This window comes from Chiloscyllium plagiosum, unplaced genomic scaffold (assembly GCF_037043375.1).
Source record: "Chiloscyllium plagiosum isolate Xiang-an unplaced genomic scaffold, Cpla_swu_hap1 HiC_scaffold_7, whole genome shotgun sequence".
Taxonomy (NCBI): domain Eukaryota; kingdom Metazoa; phylum Chordata; class Chondrichthyes; order Orectolobiformes; family Hemiscylliidae; genus Chiloscyllium; species Chiloscyllium plagiosum.
Genome location: NW_028270145.1, coordinates 1,535,738 through 1,551,900, shown reverse-complemented (window position 1 = coordinate 1,551,900; position 16,163 = coordinate 1,535,738). Strand labels below are relative to the sequence as shown.

The window sequence follows — 16,163 nt, the reverse complement described above, 5'->3', positions numbered from 1 at the left end:
TTCCTAATCTAAAATAAAGTAACCTAACCTACGCACCCCTCAATTCGCTGCTGTACATGTGTATGTCCAGCTGTCACTTAAATGTCCCTAATGATCTGCCTCCACGACCACTGCTGGCAACACATTCCAAGAATTTACAACACTCTGCATAAAAAACCTAGCTCTCACGTCTGCTCCTCCTAATATCTTAAAAGATATCTTATAACATCCATATACCTTCCTCCTAATATCTTAAAAGGATGACCACCCGGTCAATCCTGCCCTTGGGAAAAGTCTCTGGCTATTGACTGTATACAAGCCTCTCATTACCTTGTACACCTCGATCAGGTCACCTCTCTTCCTCCTTCTCTCCAGAGAGAAAAGTCCGAGTCCAAACTAAAACAGATTTTCAAATGTAGAAAGTAATTGAGGAAAATAAACAGACATTTGAGGTGCGCCACACAAAACTTGATGTCCTCTGGAACATCTTACCTCCTAATGTTTGTGCATTTGACTGTAACTATTGCAAAGGTTTGGATTGCAGGAAAATTTAAACTGAGCGGGTCAATCTTTCAAGATGCATTTTGTCCTATAATGTGGACATTGCAAATAAATGTTATATAACTATGAGAAATATTTACAACTTTTATCAGTAATCGCTAAATGTAAGTATTGATGTGAATTAAAAGGTAAGCTGTCATCAAACTTTTCCCACAGCATCATACACTATATTTTGTTAGAAATAATTATAGAGTCATACAGCATGGAAACAGATCCTTTAGTCCAACTCATCCACGCTGACCAGATGTCCCAATCTGACCTACTCCCATTAGCCAGTATTTGACCCACATGCCTCTAAACCCTTCCTATTCATAGACCCCATCCACATGCCTTTTAAATGTTATAGTTGTATTCACCTCCTCCACTTTCTCTGACAGCTCATTCCATGCACACACCACATGCTGTGCGAAAAAGTTACCCTTCAGGTCGTTTTGATATCTTTCCCCTCTCACTTTAAATCAATGCCCTCTAGTTTTGGACTCCCCCACCCTGAGGGAAAGACTTTGACTATTTTTTTGCATTCATGCCTCTCATGACTTTATAAACCTCTATCAGGTCATCCCTCAGCCTCTGATACACCAGAGAAAATAGCCACAGCCTAGTCAACCTCTCCACATGGCTCAAACTCTCAAGCAAATCTGAAGCCAAAAGAGAAAATGCTGGAAAATCTCAGCAGGTCTGGCAGCATCTGTAAGGAGAGAAAAGAGTTGATGTTTCGAGTCTAACTGACCCTTTGCTTTTATCTCAAGTAAATCTTTTTTGCACCCTCTCAAGTTTTACAAACATCCTTCATATAGAAGGGTGACCAGAACTGTGTGCAGTATTCTAAAATGGACAAACCAATGTCCTGCACAGCGCAGCATGACCTCTCAACTTCTATACTCAATGCACTGACCAATCAAAGAAAACATACCAAATGCCCTTTTCATTATCCTATCTACCTGCGACTCTACTTTCAAGAAACTATGAACCTGCACTCCAAGGTCTCTTTTTTTTTCAGCAACACTCCCCAGGATCCTACCATTAAGTGATTAAGGCCTGCCCTGATTTGCCTTTTGAAAATGCAGCACCTCACATTTAGCTAAATTAAACTCCATCTGTTACTCTTTGCCCATTAGCCCATCTGATCAAGAATACTGGTGGGGACGTCGGGAGAGGAAGAAACTGAGGGCTTGGAAACCCTGGTCGTGGCGGGTGGAGGTGTATAGGGACTGGATGTCCATGGTGAAGATGAAGTGTTGGGGGCCGTGGAAACAGAAGTTCCTATATACCTCCATCTGCCATGAACTGGGCCTCCAAATCCTCCGTTTCTTCCTCTCCTGACGTCCCCACCAGTACCCTTCTACTGACACTCCATTCGTTTGGCTGAACTGGTCCTCACCCTTAACAATTTCTCCTTTGAATCCTCCCACTTCCTCCAGACCAAAGGGGTAGCATGGGCCCCAGCTATGCCTGTCTCTTTGTCGGCTACAGGAACAGTCCATCTTCCATAGTTACACCGGCACCACTCCCCACCTTTTCCTCCACTACATTGATAACTGCATTGGCGCCACCTCATCCTCCCACGAGGAGATTGAACAGTTCATCAACTTCACCAACACATTCCATTCCGACCTTAAATTCACCTGATCCATCTCAGACACCTCTCTTCCCTTCCTGGACCTCTCCAGCTCCACCAACAGTGACCAACTCAACACTGACATTTTCTACAAACCCACCGACTCCCACAGCTACCTGGATTACACCTCCTCCCACCCTGCCTCCTGCAAAAATGCCATCCCGTATTTCCAATTCCTCCGCCTCTGCTGCATCTGTTCCCACGATGACCAGTTCCACCACAGATCACACCAGATGGCCTCCTTCTTTAAAGACTGCAATTTCCCCTCCCACATGGTTGATGATGCCCTCGAGTACATCTCATCCACATCCCGCACCTCCGCCCTTGAATCCCACCCCTCCAACTGCAACAATGACAGAACCCCACTGGTCATCCCCTTCTACCCCACTAACCTCTGTATATATCTTGTCATCCTCTGCCATTTCCGCTACCTACAAATGGACCCCACTACCAGAGATATATTTCCCTCCCCACCCCTACTTGCTTTCCGTAAAGACCGTTCCCTCTGTGACCACTTCATCAGGTCCACGCAGGAATTGCAAAACCTGCACCCACACCTCCCCCCTCACCTCCGTCCAAGACCCCAAAGGAGCCTTCCACATCCATCAAAATTTCACCCTCCACTTCCACACGTCATTTACTTTATCCATTGCTCCCGAAGCAGTCTTCTCTATACTGGGGAGGCAGGATGCCTACTCGCAGAGTGCTTCAGAGAACATCTCTGGGACACCTGCACCAACCAACTCCACTGCCCCATGGACAAACATTTTAACTCCCCTCCCCACTCTGCTGAGGACATGCAGATCCTGGACCTCTTCCACCGCCACTCCCTTACCACCCACGCCTGGAGGAAGAACGCCTCACCTTCTGTCTCGGGACCCTCCAACCCCATGGCATCAATATGAATTTCACCAGTTTCCTCATTTCCCCTCCCTCCACCTTACCCCAGTTTAAACCTTCGAGCTCAGCACCACCTTCATGACCTGTCCCATCTGTCCATCTTCCTTCCCACCTATCCACTCCACCTTCCTCTCTGACTTATCATCTTTACCCCCACCTCCATCTACTTATTGCACTCTCAGTTACCTTCCACACAGCCCCACCCACCTCCCATTTATCTCTCCACCCCAGAGGCTCCCAGCCTGATTCCTGATGAGGTGCTTTTGCCCGTAACATAGATTTTCCTGCTCCTCGGATGCTGCCTGACCTGCTGTGTTTTTCCAGGACCACACTCTCCAGCATCTGCAGTACTCACTTTCGCCCATCTGATCAAGATCCCATTTTACTCTGAGGTAACCTTCTTTGCTGTTCACTACACCTCCAATTTTGGCATCATTGGCAAACTTACTAACCATATCTCCTATTTTCACATCCAAATCATGTATATAAATGATGAAAGCAGTGGACCCAGCACCAATCCTTGTGGCTCACCACCAGTCACAGGTGCCCAGTCTGAAAAGCAATCCTCCAGTACCACCCTCTGTCTTCTACCTTTGAGTCAGTTCTGTATCCAAATGGCTAGGTCTCCCTGTATTCCAAGTGATCTAACCTTGCTAACCAGTCTATCATGTGGAACTTTGTCAAACACCTTGTTGAAGTCCATTTAGATCACGCCTACCTCTCTGCCCTTATCCTCTTTGTTGGTTCTTCAAAAAACTCAATCAAGTTAGTGAGACATGATTTCCCATGCACAAAGTCAAGTTGACTGTCCCTAATCAGTCCTTACCTTTCCAAATACATGTAAATCCTATCCCTCAGGATTCCCTTCAACAACTTTCCCACCACTGATGTCAGCCTCACCGGTCTATAGTTCCTTGGCTTTTCTTTCGTAAACAATGGTACCACATTAATGTGGTTTTGTGTTTGGGAAATCATGCCTCACTAACTTGATTGAGTTTTTTGAAGAAGTGACAAAGAAGTTTGATGAAGGCAGAGTTGTGGACATTGTCTATATGGACATTATAAGATGCTCAATAAGGTTGCACATGGTAGACTGTTAGTAAGTTTAAATCACATGGAATCAGGGAGAACTAGCCAACTGGATACAGAACTGGCTCAAAGGTGGAAGACAGAGGGTGCTGGTGGAGGGTTGCTTTTCAGACTGGAGGACTGTGATGCTGCCAGGATCGGTGCTGGATCCACTGCTTTTCATCATGTATATAAATGATTTGGATGTGAACATAGGAGGTATATTTAGTACGTTTGTAGATGATGCCAAAATTGAAGATGTAGTCGACAGCAAAGAAGGTTGCCTCAGAGTACAATGGCATGTTGATCAGTGGCAGATGGAGTTTAATTTAGATAAATGAGAGGTGCTGCATTTTGCAAAGGCAAATCAGGGCAGGACTGATCCACTTAATGGCCCTGGGAGTGTTGCTGAACAAAGAGACCTTGGAATGCAGGTTCATAGCTTCTTGAAAGTGGAGTCACAGGTAGACAGGATGGTGTAGAAGGGATTTGAAATGATTGCCTTTATTGGTCAGTGAATTGAATCGAGGAGTTGGGAGGTCATGTTGCAGCTGTACAAGACATTGGTTAGGCCATTATTGGAATACTGTGTGCAATTCTGGTCATCCTGCTATATGAAAGATGTTGTGAAATTTGAAAGTGTTCAGAAAAGATTTATAAGAATGTTGCAAGGGTTGGAGGGTTTGAGCGAGAGGAAAAGGTTGAATAGGCTGTGGCTATTTTCCCTGGAGTGTCGGAGGATGGTGGGGTGACTTTTTAAAAGATTATAAAATCATGAGGGGTATGGATAGGGTGAATAGTCAATGTATTTTTCCTAGGGTAAGGGAGTCTAAAACTAGAGGGCATAGATTTAAGGTGAGAGGGGAAAAATTTAAAAAGGACATTGGGGCAAATTTTTCACACAGAGGGTGGTGTGTGTATGGAATGAGCTGCCAGAGGTGGTGGTAGTCAATGATACAAATATCTCAGCAAGGGGCTCATCAATTACTTTCTTAGCTTCCCACAAAGTTCTGGAATTCACCTGATCAGGTTCCGAGGATTTATCCACCTTCATATGTTTAAGACCCCCTCCCCCCCCCACCTTTTCTGTAATATGAACTCTTTTCAAGACATCACTATTACTTCCCGAAGTTCCCTGGGTTCCATGTCTTTCTTTACATTAAGTGCTGAAGCAATATAGTTGTTTAGTATCTCACTCATCTCCTGTGGTTCCATATATAGATGGCCACACTGATCTTCAAGGGGCCCTAATCTCTCCCTAGTTACTCCTTTGCCCTTAATGAACCTATAGCATCTCTTTGGATTCTCCTTCACTCTGCTTGCCAAAGTTATCTCGTGTCCCCTTTTTGTGCTTCTGATTTCCCTCTTAAGTATATTCCTACTGTGTTTACACTTTTCGCAGGATTTACTCAATCCCAGCTGTCTACCTCTGTCATATGTCTCCTTCTTTTTCTTCTTCAATAGTTCAGACTGGCAGACACAATTTTCCAGTTAAATTTAAAGTCTGCTGTTATATTTAATACTAAAAAAGTGCTTACTTGATAAGTTACACTCTTGCTTTTTTTAAAAAATACTTCATATTGACCAATTGGTAAACACATTTTTTTTTAAAATGTGATAATCATGTTATTAATGTCACTTTAGTATTGTTGAAGATTTTACAGATTACAATCTGCAGACAGTTCATTCTTGACAGATAGTGTGAGTTGCCCCAATACGTTTTGTAACCTTCCCCCTCACATAAATGATCTTGCCACTATTTGAGATCCTCAGTTTATTTTCTGAGTAAGATTACATTAAACAATTTTAAAATGTTTTCATTTGATTTCTTTCTGTGGATCTTCTTCAAATCTTACTTGAAATCAAAAATTATAAATGATAAATGCACCAGAAAATGCATTCTATTGGCAAATATATTTGTTAGCTTCTCTCAACAGTGCTTTAAACTTGACCAGTGTCTGCTTTACTTTCTAACAATGTGGGTGTGTTGTTCAGTAAACTGGCTTCAATCAAATTCATGCCTGTACATTAGAGAGCCAATCTGAAGCTCTGGTTTCAGGGAAGAGGCAGGAAAAGGAGAGTTGCCAAAAGTTGTCCCATTTAAAACATTCCCAGCAGAAGGAACATTACAGAGTTTCAGCTGGGCCTGGTGCTGGAAAGGAACAGGAACACATTGGCCTGATGTTCGTGTATTAATACTCCATCACTGATCCATACAGACTCTCATGTCTGATATTTAGACATGGGGAACTTGGTGCATATGGGAACATTGCTGCTCTTTGCCATAACACTGGCACAATTAAGACTGGTAAAAAGTCAGGATTTTGAGACAGAAATTGGTAAGTTGTATGTTTCACAACTACTTTTGTAATTACATTCCTTACAACTGTTTTGTCTTTAATCACAGTATTTTCTTCGATGCATGCTGCTCAGTGTCAGGAAATGATTCTCCGAAACTTAGCAGGTTGTGTTCTGTTTTGTTAAAGAACTAGTTAAATGAAGGCTTCACATTATTGGAAATAGATATAGTTAAAATTCATCTTGCCTATGCAAAAGAAATAAGAGGCACTAAAACAGATTGGAATGAACAAAACACTATCAAGCGTAACAGTAAAATTCCTGTTAGATTCATGAGAAGCCTCACTCTGGCAAAACAAAAATTGAAATCATAAAGAACTGTCAATTGTGGAGCAACAGTAGTGGCATTTGGTAAAAATCCAAGAATTTACTTTAAAAGAAAGTTTATCAAATCTCTACGCTGTGTACATCTGACGTTCACCACCCCAAGGCGGAGCCCTTAACAATTCACTGGTATTTTTTTTTCTCTGATGATCTTACAACAGCCTCTGAGTTGCAATGGGGCTGATTAAGGGCCAGATGGCTTGTTTGCCACGTTGTATAAATGATCATATGAATTAACGTTTGCTTTACATTACACTGACAGCATCTGATTCAGTCCAGAGTCTTATGTTAGATTTTGCCAGTTCCAGTGCTATGTCACCCCTTATTAACTGGTGAAGGAAGTCTGGCATTAAAGTACCTTACTCTGTATGTGCTAGATGTTTTCGCCTTAGAGGGAACTGTTGAGAGTGTTATTTGTGGTTATGCATTAGTGAACTAAATTGGTTTATGTTATGTTTATTGATATTTTGTCTTTGGAATTTATATTTGATATATGAACTTCACGTAAACTCTTCTAAATAGCACTTGAAGTGATTTTAATATGTTTGGTGTGCTGTTACTATTGCCATTATTGGTGAATTGAAAATGTTGAATTCTAGCACTTACATTTCTTTGGTATATGAGGCATCAACAGCAAGGATAAACAGAGAGTTTGGTCATTGGAAACACATTCAAATGTTACTTATAACAATGTTATTTGCTGGTCAAGTTCACTTTGTAATATACAACTTTATGAGGTTAATAATACTGTGAATTGGAACTCTGAATGTGAAAGCATCTTTCATGTTTGACAATTTTTTCACAAGGTTTACGACTGTTATGCAGTGTTTTCCATATCTTTAAGGTAGATCATCATAACACAGCTTCAAAGGCTGAATACATGCACAACATGCACACTTATGAGGTTGATTTTGTGAGGAAGGTGCGATCACTTGGTTCACTGAGCACTGATGATGTTAAAAGTAACATGCTCTTTGTACTGCACAAGTGCTTCTTAACAGTACAAGAAGCTGAAACTACATAAAGACCATCTGCATGTTGCTATGTTCCTGGGGGAAAAGCTTATACAATGATCCAAAATCTGTTTTCTATTCTCTTCCACCAACCAAAGCCACTTAAATGAATTGCCTGATTAATTTATCCCACAATGATATATAGCCATGGGGAAATAGATTACTGATCACGTCATTGCAGACAAACTTGCCAAATAAAATCCACATCAAACGTAATGTTTCCCTTATGCTTTTGGTTGGTTCTAAAGAAAGCTTTAATGAGCAAAGATTAAAAGAAGTCAAAAGTCACAGACCTACTAGAAAGTAGATTCCAAATTGCTGAGGGTGGGCAGAGGTGGACTGATAGATATCCAGATTTTGGTTTAACAATTCATTTTTTTTGTATTTGCATCAAATGTATGTACTCAAATAAATAGTTGCAGAAATATATTTTTGTTTATAAATGAGTTTTCAAACTGATGGCTTTCAATCCCCACATCTTTTTTGTTTTAAGTTTGACACCATATGCTTACAGAATTAAATGCAATTACAATAATAAAATTTGCATCTTGTTGGATGTATGATTTTAAAATCAGTTTCCATACACATCTGGTTACTGCATCTTTCGTGTTTGGTTTTAACGAAGTAGAGATTTTGCAGTCTTGATCTGGTAGTGTCAGTCGAACACTTCTCTGTCAAACTGAATAGCCTCATAAAGACCTGTAACCGAATCATTCTTAGTTCTGACATCAAATCCTGAACCAATGGTTGAAACACATTGTGCCTGTTTCGGGCTAAGAAAGTTCATCCTTTGGGTAACTGTCTTCTGCTTTAATTTTCCAAATATTTTCACTGCGATGAAATCATAAAGAAACTAAAGCAAGAAGTCTGTTACTTATTCGTTAGCCTATAGAACACTGAATAACAGTTTTTTTTGGGGGGGCGGTGGTTCAACCTAATTTTAGGGTGTGTTGTGAGATAGGAGCAATTTACAAAGGACACCATAATTGCAGATGTTTATAGAGCTGTATGTAGCCCCCTAGTGGTGTGATGCACAAATTGAGGAATATACTCAGCATATTAATCTCCAAAGTGATCATGGTTTGGGACTAATTCAGAACCTACAACTTATGTCACTAAAACTGCACAGGCACTTTGCACATGTTCTGTTTTAAAAAGCATATTCTCCCTACTTAAACTGGTTGTTATATTTTTCCCTAAGGTTGAAATGAGCTTGTACCAAGAGATGTCCAATTAATAATTTATTATAGCTTGAATTTAGTATGTATTTGTCACTTGTACTACATTCATGCATTCATGTAGTGCCATAACTACCCTGATAAATTAATATTTAATAGGTTTATACAGATAACTTGACTGCAAAGAATCAAAATGTATCTTTCCTTCCAGAGTGTAGATAAGAGTGCTTAGACTTTATTTTATCATAAGCAAAATAATATTTAATAAAACCAGGAAACATGAATGATTTTGGCAATTGTTCGCCACGTATCACTGAATATAAATTAAAAACATGAAATATTGTAAATGGAAACAGGACAGGCTTTGTTTCAGAGTATACTTGGGATGGTTGCATTGTGCATTTGTGTGGGAATAATACAATATAGTGAGGGGATTCAGCGATGGGAATTCTCTGTACAATTGAACACTGATCAATGCAGAACTAATTTGCTGGAAAATATTATGCTTGGATCAGGGTTCTGCTCAGTGCCAGCTTTCACCCTAATGTTAGAAGTTGGGAGTTGGGAGTGGGACAGTTGTGATTGGATTTGTTATTATTTCATCCAGACACCAGCAGAGGTTGGCTGACATCTGAAGAAAGAAAAGTAATTTAAAATCAGTAATTTAATAACTGAAAACATACTGGTGAAGAGAACTTAGCTATATTGGTCTTCAGGAATGACTGGGCATATACCCGTTTTTAAGCATTAGATTCTTCCAGGGCAAGCCTGTGCATGTTTCATCGGACAAGCCTAGTGAAAATGTGAAGGGGATCGGTGGTGATGGGAAGCAATAGAGTGCTGTGGAGAGACAAAAATCTGCTCTTTGGTTTCTATACAGAAGGAAAATTTAGGGAAACATACCAATGAGACATCATGGTCCAACTCAAATACTTCAAAATGGAGATTGAGGATGACCAGTGAATTAATTTCCAAAGTGTTACCTTTCTTTAACTATTTGTTTTCTTCCTCTGGGTAGCTTGAATGAGCACAATCAGAAATGATGAAAAAGGTAATATTATTTTATCACATTTTACTTTGATCTCTCCTGCCAAGAGTATTCGAGGATAGTCCTGGATCTCAGTCCTTCCCTTTCCTTGCCTTGCCTTGTTTGTTCTTGGTTATGAATCCTACTGCTTTTGCCTGAAGTTCCCTCTAACCTGTGTGCTGCACACAGCTGATTAGCATGTGCACACATTGATTTCTGATTCCTGATGTCACTGTTGCACACTGACCTTAGAGGTCCATGCAATAGCTGGTAAAATTACAGGGAACGCAACTCTTCCCTGCTGACTTGGTTCTGTTTATAGTCTGTTTTTCTCAGCACGCCTGCCCTTTTTAAATCAGACCTGAGTGTTGAAGTATTTTGGCCTTTTTGATTTTCGCATTTATTTATTTAAACTGAATTCAACCTTTCAAAATGCTTTGGTGTATTTTGGATTCATCTTATGCTGTCCAATAAATATTTTCCAAGTGCAGTAAGGTAACCACTATGCACCTTAATCACAAACATGGAATAACAATTCTTGATCTATATGTTCCAGGATCCAATAAATGATGGAGAAAGTTTAATTATTTAATCTTGCACCGTGGATATGTTGAAGAGATTCAGAAAACAACTGTGACATTAATATGTAATTCAAATATAAAGGGAAAAATGGCGCAGATGCTGGAAATCTGAAATAAAGACATAAAATGCTGGAAACCCACAATAGGTCTGATAGAATCCGTGAAGAAATAATTAGATTTTAGCTTTTAGTTTGATGGTTTTTCATCACAACACAATGATGGTTAACTTCCAAAACCTAAGATGAGTCCAGATTGCACTGTTGGGTTTAGAGTTTTTCCTTTCTGCTAGGATCTCAATGATACCCTACTTGGGACAGTCGATCTAGTTTCCTAAGCTTGAACTGATTGCAGAAAAATACTTAGATTTTGTCACAAGTTGACAATATTGTGCAATGAGTATAAGAAAGCTGGTGTAGGAATTGGAAAGAAATGACAACATGGCATGAAGGATGCTTTTCTGAGGTTGTAGCGGCACGGTGGCCCAGTGGTTAGCACTGCTGCCTCACAGCGCCTGTAGACCCGGGTTCAATTCCCGACTCAGGCGACTGACTGTGTGGAGTTTGCACATTCTCCCCGTGTCTGCGTGGGTTTCCTCCGGGTGCTCCGGTTTCCTCCCACAGTCCAAAGATGTGCGGATCAGGTGAATTGGCCATGCTAAATTGCCCGTAGTGTTAGGTTAAAGGGGTAAATGTAGGGGTATGGGTGGGTTGCGCTTCGGCGGGTCGGTGTGGACTTGTTGGGCCGAAGGGCCTGTTTCCACACTGTAAGTAATCTAATCTAATCTAATCTTGGATATGAACAACTCCTGATGCCAATGCTGGTGAGGGCTTGACATGTTTTGTACAATATTCCTCCCTGGGCAATTATCGAACCATTACCACATTTTCAATAAATTCTGCTGTAATTTAAACAGAGGACTGCCCATGTGTGCCTTACATGTTCTTTTTTCTGCAATTATTAGCAACGGTAACCTGTGGTTCATTGTTTTTGAATCTGCAAATGGAATTTTGGCAGTAATTGCTTGTATAAAAGTAGAGATGTCTACAAGACATTAGTAAGACCACACCTGGAGTATCGTTTACAGTTTGGTCCCCTTACTTGAGGAGGGATGTAATTGCAATGGAAGCAGTTCAGAGAAAGTTCACTAGATTGATTCCAGAGATGAAGAGTTTGTCTTATGAAGAGAGATTAGACTTAAACTCTCTCTAGTATAACAAAATGAGCGGAGTTATAATTGAGGTACTGTACATAAAATGCTAAAGGGGATTGACAAAATAGATGTAGAAAAGATGTTTCCTCATGTAAAGCAATCTAGAATGAGAGGTCATTGTTTTAGGATAAGAGAGAGCCGACTTAAAACAGAGATGAGGGAGAAACTACTTCTCTTAAAGGGTCACGAATGTGTAGAATTCATTGCTCCAGTGTGTGGTGGATGCTGGGACAGTGACTAAACTTAAGGAGGAGATAGGCAGATTTTTAATTAGTAATGGATTGAAGGTTTATGAGGTGTTGGCTGGAAAGTGGAATTGAGGCTGAGATGTTTCAGCCATTATGGTATTAAATGGTAGAACAGCTCAAGGGGCTGAATTGCCTAGTCCTGATTCTAATTCTAATGTTTTTATGAAGAGGGAAGGTTCTCTATCTTTGTACCTTGTGATGCCTACTGGAGAGTCTAACGCTGACACTGTTCCACAAAATATTTCCATTCAAGGATTTCCAAACTTTAACAGCTAGGTGTAAAAAACAGTCACAAACTGCAAACGATGACACAATTATGTTAGTCCAGGCACTAAAAGTGAGAGACTGCACAACACACAGAAGAATACAATGCAAGGTCTCATCCATCATCTTCTTTGCTCAAAGTGGGATTATTTCCCTTTAATCTTCCCCTTTCTTCACCGTCCAATTACATTATTTCTGGTAACCTCTCCTCTTTTAGATCACTGTAAAGCTGGAGTGGTTCCTTCGTGTTCAGGAATTTAAACTCTCCTTTTCATTGTAAGCATGAGGAAACACCTGGCTGAGGCACTTTGAGAATATGCAATATCTCCTTCGCATCATCAAAGGTGGAGGACTAGAAAGGGATATTTCCCAACTGTGAAGTTTCAATCAATGAGGGAGTAGCCATTCCAAAGTCTGGGAATGTTAAGCAACATGATGGTATTTATAACAGCTTTTGCACATGAAAAGAATAAACTGTAGTTTTATGGGAGAAATTAAAGAGATTCCACGGCTATATTTAGTCTGGGAGCTGCTGCTTAGACTTCTTAGCCCTTGGATTCGCAACCCTGTATTTAAATAATATAAACAGTTTGGAGCAAAGGAAATACATTTGGGCAGCACAGTGGTTCAGTGGTTAGCACTGCTGCCTCACAGCACCAGGGGCCTGGGTTCAGTTCCAGCCTTAGATGGCTATCTGTATGTGCAGAGTTTACATGTTCTCCCCATGTCTGTGTAGGTTTCCTCTGGGTGCTCTGGTTTCCTCCCACAGTCCAACGATATGCAGGTTAGGTGGATTGGCCATGCTAAATTACCCATAACGTCCAGGCTAAGTGGCTTAGTTCTGGGAAATGCAGGGTTAACAGAATAGGGTGTTGTCGTGGGTCTGGGTAGCATGCTCTTCGGAAGGTTGGTGCAGACTCAATGGGTCGAATGGCCTCTTTCTGTGTACCAGGGATTCTAACACTTCTACACAGAATTTGCATCAAATCACATTAGCATTGTGGGGGTGGGAGAGGGAGATTATGACCACAGAAGTCACATGAGTTTGAGTTACAGAGGAAGTTAAAGTATTAAAAAAATCTCAGGGAACCCAGCAACTACAGGGGAAACATGAACTGCTGGATCCAGGAATTCATGCCTGATCACATTGCTAGATTCAGGAGTTAATCATAGAATCCCTACAGGCCTACTCAGTCCTCACTGACCCTCCAAAGAGCATCCCACCCAGACCCCCCTACCCTGTGACCCTGCATTTCCCATGGCCAATCCACCTAGCCTGCACATCCCTATTCACAATGGGCAATTTAACAAGGCCAATCTACCTAACCATTGGACTTTGGGAAGAAACTGGAACACCCAGAGGACACACGCAGAGGCACAGGAAGAATGTGTAAATTCCACACAGACAGTCACCCAAGGCTGGAACCGAACCCAGGTGCTATGAGACAGCAATAATGGCTAACCACTGAGCCACCTTGCCATCCACTGATAAACATGTAATGTTAAAAAACCTGATTTAACGGCAGCATTTAGGGGGAAAAGTGCTGACCACATATTAATGGAACGCAGGGTTATTTTCCTTTTCAAGCATCCACAGCACTGACCTTCAGGCACCTATGGGGCCTGGTAAGCAAGGAATGATTTGGATGCCCCTGTGGTTGTTGATACCTGATCACATTGCTGCTGAATCTAGGAATTGATTGCTGATCACATTCCATCAAACCAGTGTGAATGAATGGCCAGTCTCCCAAGATCTGCAACGACCATCCCTAATACTACTAAATCCCTTCCAAGATTTCTGATTTCTCCATATGCCTATGTCCCCAACCCTGAGGCCTCAAATTTCTGCTTTCCACCAAAGCCTATTTACAGCCTCCCTCGAGGTTTCTCACTTCCTGAATTAGTTCCAGCCCTTTGTGGATTTACAGCCCACCAAACCATCCATCCATCTGCTTGGACCTCAGCCCCCCAAGCCCGAGTAGGCTTGGGCCTATTTGGTCTGGCCTTTTCTTCAGTACTCCTGACTTGACCGGATGCTACATCTGAAGTTAGGCTAATTCCTGACTAGGATACAAATCACACAAAACCAGGTTATGGTCCAACGGGTTTATTTGGAAGCACTAGCTTTTGGAGCGCTGCTCCTTCATCAGGTGGTTGTGGAGTATAAGACTATACTGATGAAGGAGCAGCGCTCCAAAAGCTAGTGCTTTCAAATAAACCTGTTGGACTATAACCTGGTGTTGTGTAATTTTTAACTTTCTACACCCCAGTCCAACGCTGGCATCTCTAAATCCTGACTAGGAGCCTGTCTGCAATGACTACTGTGAGTAATGGAGTTAAAAACTGCACAGCATGCAGAGAAACATTGACTTTGGGAATTCTGGCAGATTGCAAGTCGTTGGGACTCCTTGCTCTTGGTGGATCAAGAAGTGAAATCCACCCTGATTTGACTGGAGAACTTAACTTGCGTTTTGGTACTTTATTTTACAAGTTTACTGGGTAGTGAAACAACTAATAGCGCTGTTGCTGAAAACAAATCAGCAATTTCTCTATATATGTTGATACCATCAAATCAAAGGAGGCATGATGAAAGTGGATGAAATGCAGGCAAGTTGTCGGGCTTGCTGCAGGGATGTAAGAAGCTCGGAATGAGACACAACAATTCAGCCCATTCAGTTCATTCTTTGCACAGACCATTTATGTTCATTATTTATTGGACTCTTCCCAATTCGCTTAATCTCTAAGAAGACAGAGTCAGCAAGTGTCTCCCTGCAGTCTCTTCACACAACGTTCACTCTATTGTCGACATGATCTATGCTTAAATCCACCCTTGACTCTCCCCTGCCACACAAGCAACCTGAGAACTTGTGGAAATGATGGTTTTATACTTGTTTTTGTTTCTTTGTTGGATTCTGCTCAGAGTGAAGGAGGGCATTGTTTTTGTTTGCTCTAAGGCATGGCCATGAAAATGAGTTTAGGTCAGGATGTTATTATCCATCCCAAATTCCATTATTTCCGCTCAAGGGTTTGTTAATCTGATTGCAGCAGAGAAACAAAGTGACAGCTGAGGGAGCCCAATGTTGGAATCTGAAGGATGAAATAATGTGTTTCATCGAGCTGTTCAAAACTCATTACTTTAGGTTTGACTTGTGCCATTTTCCTTGTTCTTTTGTTTGGAGGCTTCCAGCTTCATTTGGGTCAGGTAATTCTTTTCTCTGACTCTGTTGGAATAGATGGAAGGTGAGAGGTCAGGGCTATAAAGTTACCCACAACAACCCCCAATTCCTCTTGTGGTTACTGAGCGATCAGGTAATTGAAGACCATAGCAGGCTAGGTCATTAAAGTTGACAAATGAGCAAGCTGATATCGTCAAACATTTTCATCAGATTTCTGGGTTTCCTAAGTGATTGGAGTAAAGAATTGCAGACTTCTGCACATGATCTGTAGAGGCAATGCAAGCTAAAAGGACTTTGACTCAGGTCTAAATAAGTAGCAATTTATAAACATCAATTTTCAGTTCGCATGGAGATGCCATAATTCCATTGCTTTCCAATTAAATTTTGGCACTGTCATCACACTGAAAATCTTGTACAAAATCATAAATGACATCCATGTAACTGTGACAAAGATGAATTAGCCCTCCTCATTTTTTCTTGACCTGTCTACAGCCTTTGATATGGTTTACCATGACACCCCCCTCCAAGACATGAATTTGACCAGTTTCGTAGGATTGCTCTCCTTGGGTCTTCTCTTATCTATTTCTGGCCACAGTATTACTTGCAAAGGCTTCTCTAGCTGCAGTTGCACCCTTATCTCTGGTGTCCCCCAAGGGTC

General features: G+C 41.3%; 1 protein-coding gene across 2 annotated transcripts in view; it reads left to right on the top strand.

The window, feature by feature from the left end:
- The first annotated feature begins 6,266 nt into the window (after positions 1-6,266).
- Positions 6,267-16,163, top strand: part of LOC122551236 (uncharacterized) — a 260,766-nt gene continuing 250,869 nt past the window's right edge. For both annotated transcript variants that reach the window (XR_015757572.1, XM_087988654.1), the window contains exon 1: positions 6,267-6,465. Coding sequence is in view for 1 of the 2 variants with exons in the window: in XM_087988654.1 (XP_087844780.1) it covers positions 6,369-6,465 (97 nt within the window). In the remaining variant the exon portion in view is untranslated. The remainder of the gene's footprint in view (positions 6,466-16,163) is intronic.